General features: G+C 41.9%; 1 protein-coding gene and 1 long non-coding RNA gene across 3 annotated transcripts; both read right to left on the bottom strand.

Moving 5' to 3' along the window:
- Positions 1–339: 339 nt before the first annotated feature.
- LOC134875866 (uncharacterized) lies at positions 340–5,087 on the bottom strand. The gene is made up of 2 exons (XR_010167297.1): positions 2,258–5,087; positions 340–1,665 (listed from the first exon to the last, which is right to left on the bottom strand). It is a non-coding gene; the product is annotated as an uncharacterized LOC134875866 (long non-coding RNA).
- Positions 5,088–6,138: 1,051 nt separating this feature from the next.
- lpcat4 (lysophosphatidylcholine acyltransferase 4) lies at positions 6,139–15,313 on the bottom strand. Of its 2 annotated transcripts, XM_063900570.1 has the most exons (13): positions 14,861–15,312; positions 13,066–13,429; positions 11,681–11,793; positions 11,025–11,085; positions 10,773–10,831; positions 9,748–9,782; positions 9,493–9,547; positions 9,070–9,152; positions 8,411–8,536; positions 8,178–8,334; positions 7,600–7,692; positions 7,335–7,470; positions 6,139–6,867 (listed from the first exon to the last, which is right to left on the bottom strand). In XM_063900570.1, the coding sequence occupies exons 1-13, from the start codon at positions 14,942–14,944 to the stop codon at positions 6,701–6,703; spliced, it is 1,533 nt and encodes a 510-aa protein (XP_063756640.1). In that variant the 5' UTR covers positions 14,945–15,312; the 3' UTR covers positions 6,139–6,700. The 2 variants fall into 2 exon arrangements, with proteins under 2 accessions (XP_063756640.1, XP_063756641.1); XM_063900571.1 differs by lacking the exons at positions 10,773–10,831; positions 11,025–11,085 and having other exon boundaries at positions 14,861–15,313.
- Between the last annotated feature and the right edge of the window lie 214 nt (positions 15,314–15,527).

Genomic DNA, 15,527 nt, shown 5'->3' with positions numbered 1-15,527 from the left:
TTAGGTAAAACTGCAGAAACATCTCGACGTTATTGTTTTAACGATTCAAAATATATCAAAGCGATGGTTTTATATCAAAAAATTGCAAAGATTGCGGCTAACACGCTTTTTCTGCTCCGATATCCACGTGTGGTGAAGCTTCTCCTCGCTCGCTTTCCAGGGCGGATATCCGGTTTAGAATTGAGGGCGCTTGGCATCCTGGGAAATGGTGTTTAATAATATAAACCACTTTATTCAGCGTCCGAAAAGAAAAAGTTATATCTGTGAAAAATGTAAATGAATGGCGCTTCCTCATTATAAAACAATAAATGTAAAAAAAATGAATGAAATTAAAATGTGTTTAGAATGTTTCTAAAAGAACTTTTATTTAAAAATAAACAAATCAACTCAGTTTAGTTTTAAAACATACTGCAGATGCAAACTGATGTATTAAAGACTTATCATCTTACACATGCAAGGTAGGTGAACTCTTTGACCTAAAAATGTGTATTATTTATCCCTGAAAGTGAAAACAGAAACTAAAGGGCCGTTTTCCATTGTTTTTTAATTTATTTAAATGCACTTCTTTCATTAAGCATCGAAGGTTTACTGATAAGTGTCAATCGGATATTCAGCTTAAAAGTGTATACAATAGAAAAAGCAGGAAGTTAACATATTTGAATCACTTAAAACAGCTTGTCCTGTATCAAAAAATTACTGTAAAATGTATCAAAGTACTTGCAATTATTTCTCAGGTAATCCACTAATTGATAATTAAACAAATCCCACTTTTATAAAATTGAATTAATTTTAGAGCTTCATTATAAATACAACTGGTTTAAAGCCAGTCATATTTTATCCAAGATAAATAATTATTAGAGAAGAAAAAGCTTTCAGTTGTGTTGTAAGTTTATATAAAAAACACAATGAAATCCATTCACTCTTTTAAACTGGATTAGAAAATGTGTCTTATTGCCACTAACAGCTCTGCGTTATTTCACTTTCCCTTCAGTTACATCCCACAGATAAAGATGGATCCAGCATTCTTTTCTCTGCCTGAGATCGACCTAAGTGACCGCCTTACAGTCATGAGCCAGGTCGCACAGGTTCATGTATCAGACCTTCCTGTGGTGCCGGTAGACTTGGTGCCACAGAAACATCCTATAGTTGCAGAAATCCTCCAGGAAAGAGAAAATCCAGATCCAGACATGCAACCACAAATGAACTCAAACCATCAACATATGCAGCATCTGACCCCGAGATTTAACCCAATGCAACCGCAACAAGCTCAGGATGACCCCTCCTACATAAACATCCTGCCCCAGCCTGGATTCATCCCAGAGCTCATCATCACGCCCTGTTCTCCTCCAGACGTCTGCTGGACACACTCCAATTTTTTTCGTGGTCCCAGTGTGTTGGTTCCCATCATCAGTCCACCGGAGTTACGTGGCCCCGGCTTGCCTCGTCACTCCTGGCTCCTCATGCCCGAAGGTCACCCCGTCTGGTGCTTGTGTCCGCAGGAGGTGCCTGTAGATCAGCCCTGCAGTGCAGACATGTAAGACACAAACAACAGATATAAGAGCTTACATAAGACCTCTCATGATTTCTGTATTACCTTGTTTCCTTTTGACCCCAGGGAAAGGACTGCTCAGCAGGTCAGCGATCAGTTAAATGTAACGCCCGAGTCTGCAGTGTCAGGGAAAATGTTGGTCAAGTCAGAAGGTCAGAGGTCAAGGATTTATAGGAGTGAATTTTAAGCCATGTTTATCAAGTCCACAATTTTTGTTTAGATGGAAATATTACGACAACTATTTGATTGATTGTCATGAAATTTGGTTTTAGCATTCATGGTCACCAGAAGATGAAGCCCTCCAGCTTTACTGATCATGTGACTTCTCTAATAGCAATTTTTCCTCTAGTAATATCATGATATTTGTGCTGTCTCAACAACTATTGGTATAAAGATCAAGGTTTGTCCCTAAAAGGATACCTAAAATAAATTCCAATGGTTTTATTCACAATTTAAAACCAAAGTGCTCTGCTTCCTTAAAAGCATTACTGTCTTTCCTCACAGCAGAACAGCAGCAGAATCAGAATATTACACCCGTGGAATCACCTGGTACTTCACATGTTTTGGATGAACAATTACTGGAAGAACAATCCATTGAGGAGTTCATCGACTCCTTCTGCACCCAGGTTACTTTCTATAAGAAATAGTATCAAATCTGGGGAGGGTTTATAACATTGTTTTGTAATGTTTGTACTTCAAAACTAATACCCCATCATTTTTGATTCGGCTCTGCAGGAAAGAAATGAGGAAGAGGAGAATCTGGGGATGGAGTACTCTTCATTCCTGGACTTTCTGGATGAACTGTGCAGAGATGAGAACCTTGTCAGAGAGGTTAGTCGTCAATGGCATTTATATATCATAACTTTTGTAGCAGGTTTGATATTTGACCACTGTTAAAACTAGCCTAAATATCTAACTGTATTCTAAATGAGGACAAGGTTTATCGTCTCTGTTTTAATCCACATCCATCTTTGTTTGCAGGTGGACTTTACACCGGATGCAGAGTCCCTGGATTCCCCTCCTCCTTCAGACCCAGAGCCCATTGACCTTCTTGCCCTGGTAAAACAAGAGCAAGAGGTGATGAAACATGATTTAAAAACATTTCTGTCTTTAAAAAAAAGGAGCTAATTTCAACACTTAGTGCCAGTTTTGAAATGCAGAAGTGAGCGCTGCTGTTTGTTTGTAAGAAAAAAGCATTACCAAGTTTTTCTTTACTGTGGTATTGCGTCTTTCAGAGCTGACATTTAGCACGTTTTACAACCGGGTCTGTAGAGTTTGAAAGATGCGATAAAGTTGCATTATGGGAAATGTAGGCCACACGAGTATTGGAACTTAAAGTGAGGATATTGCTCCAAATGTGACCATTCCTGTTCCTTAAAAGCTGGCAAAAAGTACAGAAGTGGAATAATAAATTGTTTTTAATGTCATCTCATTCCCTCAGGTGACGTCAACACTGAAAACAGAGAATGTGAATCCTGCCACCTCATCAGATCCAGATCCAGATCCGACTGACTTTTCAAGTAGCCATCTTGTGCAAGAGGTTGGAGATTTAAACATTCAATGTTATGGAAACAATGTTGCTTGGAAAATTTAATTGCCGCCTTAGTTTTGGGGGGAAATGCTTCAGGAAAAGGTCAAAGGTGTTTTTCTTTGTTCTCTTTTTTCATCAGATATGCAACGAGATCCTGGAGAAGCTGCCTGACCTTTGCCAGGGCGACTCCAACAGCGTCGGCCCTGTAACCGAAGACAAATATTCCTGTTTCGAGGAAACGTCACCACTGCAAGCGTTTTGGCCTCTTCCATGCTCACAGTCGTACATAAATCCAAACCACGGTGGGGAAACTCCAACTCAGGGGATAATAGAACAAAATGAAGTTTTGCCCACCCTTTCCCCGCTGGTACCCTCACACTTTCTGAGCAACTCTTCGTTTCTGGATTATCTGGATGAACTGTGCACTGATGATAAATTTGTCCAAGAGGTTAGTCGTCAATGGCATTAATATATCATTATTTTAGTTGCAAATTTTCATTGACAGTCAGTGAATCTAAGGGAGTGGCTTTCAGGGCAATATGATCATTTTGTTTTGAGTTTAGATTAAAAGAATAAACACTTGGCCCTTTGGTCCTCTAATCTGCATGCTATTGGAAGACAAGACCCTGTTAAAACCAGCATAGCTAACAGTATTCTTAATAAGGAAAAGGTTTATCGTCTCTCCGTTTTAATCCACATCCATCCTTGTTCGCAGGTGGAGTTTACACTGGATACAGAGTTCCTGGACTCCCTTCTTTCTTCCGACCCAGATCCCATTGACCTCCTTGCAAAACAAGAGCGAGAAGTGGACAATCCCAACCACAATGGGGCAAATTCACTTCAGAGGAATGTAGATCCAAAGGAAGATTTGACTCCCATCATCGCTTCACACCTTCTGGAAGCCAGAGACGATGGTGCATTGGTGGAAGAACATGCAGCGAAGTGGTACGAGTCAATAGAAGACGCAATGTTCCTCTTGAACCTGGCAGACCCAGAGTCAGCTCGGTTTCAGTTTCTTGCTCCTGAGTCCCCCTCAACCTCCAGCTTCTCAGGGTCAAATGATGACCCTTCTACCATTCCCAGCAAGGAATCTACGGCTAGTTTCAGAGACCCTTTGTTGACTTTTATCCCTCCAGCTCAGCATCAGATAAGAGAGTCTCAGGAACAATGCAACACTAAAACCAAAGACTCAAAGTCGTCTTGTCCTGAAGCAGTTCCTGTGACAGATACTTTGTCTTTCGTGTCAGATTCACAAGCAGTAAATGTCAATTTATCACACTCAGTGCCTAAAGAACAAACTGAGCCTCCAGTTTTTGAAGTTTCTGAAGACTTAGCATCCCCTGAAATCAGGAAAGAGAATCAGGAAGAAACAGAGAGACAAGAAAAGGACAAAGCTACAAAATCAACAGAAGAAAGGAAGGAGGAGAATCAGAAAAGTAAGACCAAACTCAAGGTAGTGACAAACACCAGACGCATTCAGAGGCTGACGGGTCAAATTGAGAAGGAGAAACCGAGACATAGCAAAGAGGGAGCAGTTGAAAGGAAGCCAGTTGGAAAGAGTGGTAAGAAAACCACTAAATTTACCCCAGAAATGCAAAGGCTGGTTTATGAGAAGAAGAAAAGACGCTTGTTTGTTGGAAGACAATTATTCAAACAAGAGGAGAGTCATTTTGAAAAGCTGAGTCAAGCAACAGAAAGACAGAATACAGAAACAGATTCAGAGATTGGAGAGAAGGAACAACTGAAACTCAACATGGAGGGAGGGGAACCGCATAGGGTTGATAACCCAGATATGACCACTGAAACTGGGGCAGAAAATGCCCTTTTAGACACAATGCCACAAGCAAAGAAAATTCTTAGTAACGAAACAAAAGAAGAGGAGATTCAAATGTTTACTTTTGTAAAAAGACAAAGTAGGAGCATTACGACTGAGGAAAAAGTGCTGCTGACTCCTCCTTCTGCCACCACAGCCAGGAGGAAAGTCAAGAACCCAGAGATGGAGAGAAACCAGATGAAGTCCTCACCTACGACAGATGTTGACAACCTCGAAGTAAATGTGAAGAAGGAAGCAGCTGAACCAAAGACTCTCCTGGTTTCGAGTCCACTGAAAAGAAGCAGAACTGATGAAGAGGAGGAGAGTAGGACCAACGAGGACAAGGTTTCTCTACCAGAACTTTCCCTGCAGAGTCCAAAAGTTCAGACGGATACTCATTCCCTTCAAGACTTGATAAAAGGTGACCAAAGTAGACAAGAATTACCCAAAGAGGGACTACTGAGCGAGACAACAGATGCTCCGTCTGAGAAAACCTGCCAGGAAAACCGAAATGTAACCACTCCAGAGGCCCAGCAACAAAGCAGAACGGCTGATAGACAGAGTGACGTCACAAACCTTGACTTTTACAGCTTAAGGTCAAAAATGGTGGCAGAAAGGACAGTAAATACGACAGGGATTAAAAAACACAAGCCGACAAATCAATCAGCTAACCTCAAGCTAACAGCGGATGTGAAAGGTGAAGATGACAGAATAAATGGAGAAGAGGAAGAATACCCGATGAAAAGACAGCGGCATGAACAAGGAGAGAGGGAAGCGGTAAAAGAGACGGACGATGTGGGGATTGAAACAGAAATCTCAAGCTCAAGTCCGAAGAAAAGAGGAAGGTGGAAGAGCAGAGGGAAGGCAGACACAGACAGAGAAGAGCGTAGGCTGACAGCGAATGAGAAAGTCAAAGAGGGAACCAGAGACAGATCTGGCGATGAACCAAGTCTACCTTTAACAAGAAGTAGTGCGAAGAAGGACGGAGAGATGTCAGTGGGACATGAAACCTTTAAAGGAGACTCAGGAAGTCAGATAGAAACCAGTACAAGTCGTACAAAACCCAGCAGCTTCCCTCCTACGAGACGGCTCTTCAAAAGGTTAACCACCAAGTACAAAGACTTCATCTTGTGCAGAACCAACACACGCAGCAGACGGCTGCAGCTCAGGAGTGGAAGGAGGATCGGCAGTTAATGTTTGGAGAAGAAAAATAAATGCGATGGTGTGAAAAAAAAAACTCATTACTAAAAATAATTCACAGTTTAATTATTTGTTAAATATAAAACAGTATTCAGACTAACAGACGTAAGAATTACACAAAATAAACGTTTGATTTACAGAGTCTCTTTTTACACGTACCACTGTCCCCGCTATAAAAACATTCAATGTACACAGGAAGGAGTTCTATAAATAAGACATTTTATGGCTTCAACATCACAGAGGGTTTGGACCAACACGTGTTTCTCTTGGGTTATTGTGGAATATACACCGTAAACACGAACGTCACACACACGCACGTACACCGTAAACACGAATGTCACACACACGCACACCTGTATTCATAATGTAGGTCATTCTTTGGTTTTGCAAGTATGGTTGCTATAATATAGATTTAAAACACACACACACACACACACACACACACACACACACACACACACACACACACACACACACACACACACACACACACACACACACACACACACACACACACACACACACACACACACACACACACACACACACACACACACACACACACACACACACACACCAAACTAAACATCCTATTTTGTGTTATTGCCTATTCAAACTTCTTGGAGTGGACGGATCTGTTGCCGTTTTGCATGTTCCTGTTGTTGTTCCCGGCCTTCCCGTTGGCCAGCTGAGAGCCCGCCTCCTCGGGCTGCAGGTACTCCTTCACCACCCTCTGATAGGTTGGGTGGGTCGTCAGCACTCGCAGCAGATTTTCTGTGAACAGCGAGGCGGATTTAAGGAGGATTTCAATGTTTTTTGACACTTAATTATCACCTGAAGCAACGCACATGTTCAGGGAAGAGTCAGATGCCTTTGATGCATCACATCACTAAATGATTTAGAGAGAGAAATAAGGAGAAACAGGACAGACTTAAAAAGGTATTTAGCGTTGAAGAAGTAAATGTTATATCCAAGTTACAGATTATACTTTAAAACATTTAGTTTTTGTTGTGTTTAAGCTGGTGTGTGAGTGGCCTACACAAATAATTCTCATTTTGTCGAATACAAGTCCTTAATTAACTACCAAAAACTATTGATACCACATGTTCTTGCTGAACTCAATGTAACAAGATGACAATTTGATCAATCTGACAAGAGTCTGGTGCATCACAGGTCCTGCTGCAGGCGCTAGTGGATAGTAAAGTATTTTTATACCTAACTGATTGCTTAAAGCTCCTCACCTTCAGTTAGCTGGCCTTCATCGGAGGCCTGAGTGTAGAGCTCTGCAGTGCGATGCTGAGGGAATCCCAGCAGCGCCCCCATGAGGCCTGACAGCTGCTCTGCACTCAGACTGCCTGTGCCCTCTGTGTCAAACAGCTGGGTTACAAACACAGTGCATTTAGAAGAAGAAAGAGAAGTAAGATGTCCTTGACACATTGGATCAGCTGCATTATGAAAGGGTTCTTTATCGGAGGACAAATCAAATGCTGTAAATAAAACACTTACAGTAAAAGCCGTGTGCAGCAGTGAGCTGAAGCTGACACATCCTGACAGAGCGGCAACACTTAAATAGATCTGCCTCAGGTCCACAGATTCATCCTGAAAACACAAGGAGGTTTCTTGAGATTATTGCAAACAGAAACTGCTGTTAAATTACTTTGCTGATAAGTAAATGACTTTAAAAGCTATGGAGCTTGCAGGTTAGCTCCCCCTGGCAGTCATGAGCCTGGCTGCTTTGCACAGTCTCATAACTTTGGAGCATCGTGTTCTTTAGGTTTAATCTGTTATATTAGAGGTATGATATTTGAAGGCATGTTCCAGTTCAGCACACATCATATAGAATATCTACAAGTGCTCATTTGCCTCTGAAGAGTGTTAAACTGTATCAGGGAGCAGTATGAAGGCTTTGAAGTCACATTTTGATTGAGAAAAACCTTATACTAGACATGCAATAACATGCATAGAAGACGCATCAAACGTATAACGTTAGAGAGAACATTCAGTACTTTATTGAACCGGTAAGTGAATAACAACAACAACACAGATTGCAAAAAGCCTAAGGAGGTGATGTCAGCAGACAGTACCTTGGAGTACAGGCTGCAGATGGTGCCGGCTGTCTGTCCGTCCGTCAGCCCGAGGATGGAGGCGAGCTCCTCGGTGCTGCACTTTGACCCCTGAGCCCCTGACTGACACCTGTCAATCATTCTGTCGAGCGCTGCTTCCACTTCATGTGCTTCCAGACTGAGAGAGAGAGATGGTGAGACAGAGAAGGAGCTACAACTTTTAACAGGACTGAGAGCAGGAAATCTCATCTTACCTGTTTTTGTGCAACAGCGAGAGCATTTCCCTGGCAGGGGAATCGATTGGGAGGGACAGGCCCCCCACCTTATTGACAGGCACTCGGCCCTCCATCACATATTCTGTGGACGGCACCCCCAGGGCCCTGCAGCACAGCAGAAACAGGCATCATAAGAGACAGCAGACATCCAGTATAATATGTAGTCTCTGCTGAACGGTGGTCAGCTAAATATAGCTCAGCTAACCTTAAAGCACATACTGTTCCACGCAGCTTGCATACAATTGCAAAGGACTGTGGGTAAGAATAGCCAGAAAAAAATGCTGGCTTGAACTCTGTACCTTCAGTTTTAGAGTAACATATTGCTCTATATTCATATCTAATGGCAGCAGTGTTAAACAACAACAACACCAAGAACCCAGCTTGAGAATATAAAGTCAGTTTTGTACAGCCAATAAATGACAATACGATATTTAGAACCGTTTATGCTACACTACACAACATCTTCTCACTGTTTATCTGTACCTACTCCCTCCTTGTGGTGCTACATAACCTGCTTTCCCCCTGTGGGAATAAACAAAGCCTAATCTTATCTTAAATCACTTAATGCTCTAACTGACACAGTGACACACAGAGTGGCGGATATAGATCATAAAGCATCTGAATATAGTGTGACTCACTTGGCCATGAGTTTCTGCACATTGTCTGCGTACAGGTTGGGGTCTCTCTTCTCCTCCTCAGATGGGGTGTAAACTGGCAGGAACTGCAACACACACACACACTTAATACAGTAGCACGTACAGCAGGTAAACCCAGGCTGGATTTAAATTGTCACACCTTCAATTCTTTTGTTTTAAAGAGGAAATTACACCAGGCTTAAGTACTGACCTCTCCTGTATGTGTGATACACCTTTGAACACACTACTGCTGGTGAGGATTAGTCATGTGCTGCACCTGTTACTATACTCACAGTGAACCTAGTACACCTCTACATCACGCTACCACATTTTCAGCAAGGTGTTATGTTCCTCTTTACAGTCAAATATAACAAAGTCGTTTTTTCGTACATGTTTGTCAAGTCAACTATGTGGTTAAACGCTTACCTCAACAGTGCTGTTTGTGTAGAACTGAGAAGTTGTGTACCAGAGGGTCTCCACCCTAACAGACCAAAGAGCAAATATTAGACAGGGAACAATACTGTCACAGTGTGCACAGGGACTGTAGTCCTTGCAGACCATTTACATGCATTAAAACCTATAAAACACACTACAGGAAAGGGAAAGCCCCAAAGAGCGAAATTGGGCCTCTTTAAACATGGAAAGTTGAGAGAGAGCGAGAGACAGGGGAGCTTCACTCACCAGGTCGTTCCTTTGTACGTCCACCGAACACTATCCTGAGGGAGAGGAACAGAACATCTTCAGTAACAGACTGAGGTGGGGATTCTTTAATAGCAGGTGTAATTCCAGTCCCTCTGCCCCGTTTACACACCCTGCCCAGCTCCAGTATGCAAACACAGTGGCCTGGACAAATATAACAGTCTGTTCATAAACACAGCTACAGCCTGGGAAAATTTACATGGAGGCTGACATTATTGGGAATCCTGTGGGACAAGACGGGAGATACAATAACAGGCGCTGGTGGAAATCTAAATAATACTAATTATGCTTTTTTTATTAAAACATAAGAACGGATGGGACTGTAGTGTACACACAGGGAAAGGAACAAGGAAATCACAAATGAGTAAGAGTTTTTTTCAAAACAAACTGCAGCAGAACAAAGCCCGCCCCTGTGAGGGAATCATGTCCTGCAGGTTGGTGAACTGAGGAAGAAAACAGTGGGACTGTTGTTCTGAGAAAGTTTAGGATCTGTTATCCTTTCAGATCATCGCTCACATTTTAAAATTACCCATTTGTTTGGACTTCCGCCCTTTTAGATGAGGTCAACAAAGTGCTGATGTTGTTTCCTCTAACACAAACACAAAGTTGACTTCCTGTTTTCAAATGATCTTGTCACTATAGTAAATGTTCTTTATTTCTGTTACATTGGAATTAAGTAGTGTACCTCAATGCCTTTTAAAACTCTTGATAATTATTGATATAAGATACATGTTTGAATATTGTCGTACACCTCTCTTATTAAATTCACAAATGATTTGAGGTAAAATCCTTCTTTTACATGACATGCTGTATAAAATAAAACCAATTCTGATGTTAACGTTCCTGGACATTAACTTCAAGAGACAGAAAATTACAGCGAGTTTAAATAAAGTACTTTGTCCTGAGTCACTCAGGATTAAAATGAAGAAAAGGTAAAGGAGTCGACAGAAAGGTCAGGTCTTTAGGAGTACAGACAGCTACAGAAACACCTCGATGACTCCACTCACCAGCTTGTTGGGGTAACGCAACAGAACCGGTTGGACAGGGACGCCCGCGAGGAAGGCACCTGCCGACATTGAGAAATAAAAACGAGATGGACAGGAATGTTAAAGAGCGTCCCAGGAGAGTTTTACCAGAAGCAAAACAATGAGCTGCTACGCCCTTTTCCCTTTCATGCCACTCATTCCTGTGAGATTTGTTCAAAACGGGGAAACAAACTGTGCTAGGTGCTGACATGAAGAGAAAAGACGTGTTCTCACCAGGTTTGAATTTGATTAAGCAGCTGCCGTTAGTCGTGGTTCCCTCAGGAAACATCAGCATCTAGCCAAAGAGTTAAGACATGTGATTTATGAGCAGGTGAGTTTACAGAAATCTACCGCCACTGTGTGTCTTCTGTCCAACATGTAATTCCTGGAGGCAGACACATGTGTTGCTCCACTCCAGTTCCAAAACAAAATTCTTTATCTAATCTCGATCAGCTGTTTGCTTGGGCTGAATCAGAGATGAGAAGCCATAACAAGCAAAGACTTAACGGTTTCGGGGAGGTTTGCACTGTTGTTGTTGTTGTCATTTGGGGCATTCCTCTAATCGAGCACTGCGGGGATGACCTCATTTTTAAGGCCAACTTGGAAGCAACTCTAGTTGTTTCCTCAACAAAAAGCGAATCAGAGTTTTACCATCTGATTTATTTAATACTGTAGAACGATACTTCGAAGTCTGTTTATGACATACATCCAAAAACAGATTGACTTTGAGAGAACATGAAGTGCCAGAATACTGCAAAGTGTTCTGATAGTGTGTGGTCATTACTGGTTCTGTAAACAAGACTTTAGAGCAGAACATTTATTTATGTTTCCACCAAAATAAACCCAAGATGCAGCAGCAAATTATCTCCCGTCTACAGAAGGTTTCTCACCTGAGGCCAGTAGCCGCCGGAGGTCAGCCTCTCTGTCACCTGAGCGACCGCCTTTCTCCTCGACTCCGGATCCTTCCTGCTCACCATTACTGACTGGTTGAACTCCAGCAGGGCTGAGACGTAAACAAGAACAGAACGGTTAGAAAACAACAAAAGGAAAAATCAGAACCAGAACCAAAAGGGAGGAGTGGGGGGAAGAGAGCCTGCCAAGAAAGCAAGCCAGGAAGTGCCAAAGCAGGCAGAGCAGTTTGGAAGCCAGCAGGCTGAGGCACTTGTTTATCTTTGGACTTCCTCGCGTACTCTAATATTTCTCTACCGCTCTTCTCAAAATCTTGCTCTGATTTTTTGGCTCATACTTGAGTTGAGCTTTCCCTGGCAGTCTATTTAAACATTCATTTGGGCAAACATTATGTCATCCAGGCACTCTGACAGTTGCACAGTAACAAACAATACCAGATTTTTTGGCAGGGTGAACGCTCCACTTCTCTCAAGATTCAAAGTAAAACATTTACACTTTTCTCAGCCTGTCTTCGATTATGTGCCCTCAAAGTGATATTGCTTTTTCTTCAGGTTTCCTCTGTTCTGTCTGTCCCCTAGTAGAAAATGACGCAGATACAAGTATGAAGAGGAAGAAGGTACACCAGCAAACCGTGTTAACAGTTGAGTACTTTCTTACAATGGGACAGGCAAACCCTTTTCCCACTGGACAGAGCACAGTGTGCCACTGACACTTTAAACACTCAATGTCATTCACACCTGCATGCATGACCTACACTACAACTGGAGACTGAAGGGGGGGCTAAAACAGCAGATATTCAATTTCCACACATTAATATAACAATAAAGAGAAGATTTATAAGAAAAACATTAGGTGTAAGTGACTTCCTTTCTCATTTTTTAAATCAAATTGCTTGATCAAAGTTTCAGCTCTTTTTTAACCATCCATTAACTTGGTAATTATTCAGGGTTTGAACTGTTTTTTTAAAGTAAAATTTAAGACATTTTAAAACACTTTACCAAACTTTCCAGACTCCAGCTTTTGTCATCTAATCCAAATGGTTGGTATAAAAACAAGAATTCCTTTAAACCCTCTGCAGTCAATGAATTTGTTTCCATATGTTCATATTAACTTTGATTGTACGTTTTGATCATGATAATTCAAAGCTTATCTAGAGCCAGGACCGCGACACCAGGAGAAAACAAACGATTATGATGAAGATTGGCTTATATCAAACATTATAGGCGGGAGAGTATGATCAGATTTCATTTGTGTGCTGTATTAGAAGCTGGAACAACAACTAAAGCAGGTTCCTGTGTGTGTGCGGTGTGTGTGGTGTGGTTTGTGGTTTGTGTGGTGTGTGTGTGAGTGTGTGTGTGTGCCTCACCTCCTACAACGGGCAGGCTTGTGTTCTCTGACCGCGACACCACCGTAGCCAGCTCCGTCTGCATCAGAACCACCATGTCCAGAAAGCCGCTGTGGGGTGCCACCACCAGCACCGGTGCCTCCTTCAAGTCCGCCCGGCGACCTTTGACCTTCGTCCACAGGAAGCCCAGGCAGAAGAAGGCGGATCGGCTCAGAAACAAGATGATCGGGTGGAGGAGCCAGTGCCGCCATCCCGTGATGGGCCGAGAGCGCTCCTCCGCAGACAGGCCGGCGGATCGGAGCCGCGACAGGGGCCACATCATGAGGAAGAGGAGGGCCGTCAGGATGATGCGAAGAGGGAAGAGGACGCTGCCCAGGATGATACCCTGGAGATCAGGAGAGGAAAGACAGTAGTTTAAATTACGGTGGAAAATAACAAATTAATCGGACAATTTTATAAAATAAACGGATTCATTTCAGAAAATACTGAAAGATGTTCATCCCAGTTTATCAAATCCCAGGATCACATGTTTAGTTGTGTTGCTGTGACAGTCCAAAACCCAAAGAGATGTATTTTAATGTGAAAAAAAACAAAGAAACACAGAAAATCTTCATATTTGAGGGGTCATCTTTGCATAAAAAAGGACTTTAACAATCATTTTAATCATTGCAGATCATTTAAAACATCATGTAGGTGCACAGGAACTTTGAAGCTACATAAAAATGGCTTAACAACATCTCTTAAGTCTTTGGATTTCATACGTGAATGTAAAGCTGTTACGATTGTATTGTATATCAACTTAAAAAGGTGTCAGTCCACACTTATCGCTGGATTAACCATACATTACAGTGGTCTTAGATGCATGGGAATGGGATAAATATTCCTGTAAACATCATGACACCAATGTGAGCCATGTGGCTCAGCTCTACTAACGTGTCAGTCATAGAGTTATGTAACTCTGTGGCATGTTGTTCTCTTCTGACAAGCCAGCCTGTGCCTGAAACACATTCATGATTTGGCTGTTTTGCTTCTGCCTTAAAGTCAGAGAGTGAAATGTGAGAGACTCTTTGTTCCCTTAAAAAAATCTTGTGAAAAAAACCCAGAAATAAGGCATGTAAAAAATGACCATAGAAGGGAAACCATGAGTTTAAACAGATGTCCAAATATAGCCCCCTGATCCCACTGACTCAAAGCACGGCATTTAAACATATTGGACGTTAATGTTTAGGTAGGAAGTCTGTACAGAGGACAACTCTGGCTAGAGGTGGAAAAGATACTCAGATACTTCAGTAAAAGTACCAGAGTGTAGGAATACTCTGTAACAGGTAAAGGTCCTGCAAAATGTTACTCAATTAAAAGTAGAAAAGTATTAGCATCAAAATATACTTAAAGTACTAAAAGTAAAAGTATTGGCCCATTTCAGAATAACATATACGTTTACATTAAAGTGTCATAAAATCTCGTGAAGCTCATTTTAATCACTGTGTATATTGCAGGGTAGCTTGTGAATTTTCTCCAGGTGTAACTAAAGTGCAATGTAACTAAATAGCTATAATTATACATGTAGTGAAGTAAAAGTATGAAATTTCGTGTAAGTGCAAATTAGGTAGAGATACTCATTTAAAGTACAAGTTCCTCAATTGTACTTAAGTACAGTACTTGAGTAAATGTACTTTTGTTGTATTACATCACTGTTAATTACTGCCAGATTAGTTTCAGGTGGCAGGTTATGGTTGTACTTCTATTGCCATTTTATTAACAGTACTTGTTATTTATAAATATCTTTATACTTTTTAGAAACAAATATGAACATTACCCTTATCCTCTGCGCACGGGTCATCTTCAACTCATGATAAAACGGATGTGTCCGCGTTGCTGATTGACTGCCGTTCCTCTCCATGGCTACGGGGAAAGTAGTGTACCCAAAAAAGAACTTCTAAAAGTCAGGAAAAGGTATCCACACTCCTTCACGCTTCGAGGATACGTTGTTTTTAAATACTAAAGTCGATCCTGTGCGCTGACAAAGGCTCGCTTCTTTGAAAACCAACCGAAGGGTCTCGTGCAGTCGAATTTAAAAATAGTACGTTCGTTCGTACGTTTTTTAAAAAGTAACGGTTGACGTTTGCAAAGGTACTCGGCTCAAAAAACGTGAAATGAATCCCGAAAACACGACGATAACTGACTAAAAACAAACTTTACTTGTTTCTTTCTAACACATGGCGAAGCACACACCTTCCAGAAGAACTGCCCATCCTTATCTTTCTTGTACACGCTCTCCTCCTCACCTGTCCCGCCCCCTTCTCCGTCTGACAGGCTGGCCCACTGTGACTCGGGGGCGGGTCCGGTCCTCCCCATGATAGGTCCTTACCATGGGTGGTTCGGTAAGGCAAATCCGACCAGTCGGTCCCCAAAACTCAACCCCCGGTACTCAAGGCTCTTGGGTGTGACGAAGCGTGTCTATTGAGGCCCATTACTGCCAGTAA

This window comes from Eleginops maclovinus, chromosome 14, assembly GCF_036324505.1.
Source record: "Eleginops maclovinus isolate JMC-PN-2008 ecotype Puerto Natales chromosome 14, JC_Emac_rtc_rv5, whole genome shotgun sequence".
NCBI classification, from domain to species: domain Eukaryota; kingdom Metazoa; phylum Chordata; class Actinopteri; order Perciformes; family Eleginopidae; genus Eleginops; species Eleginops maclovinus.
The sequence above is the reverse complement of the archived record's forward strand: the minus strand, read 5'-3'. Positions and strand labels throughout refer to the sequence as shown.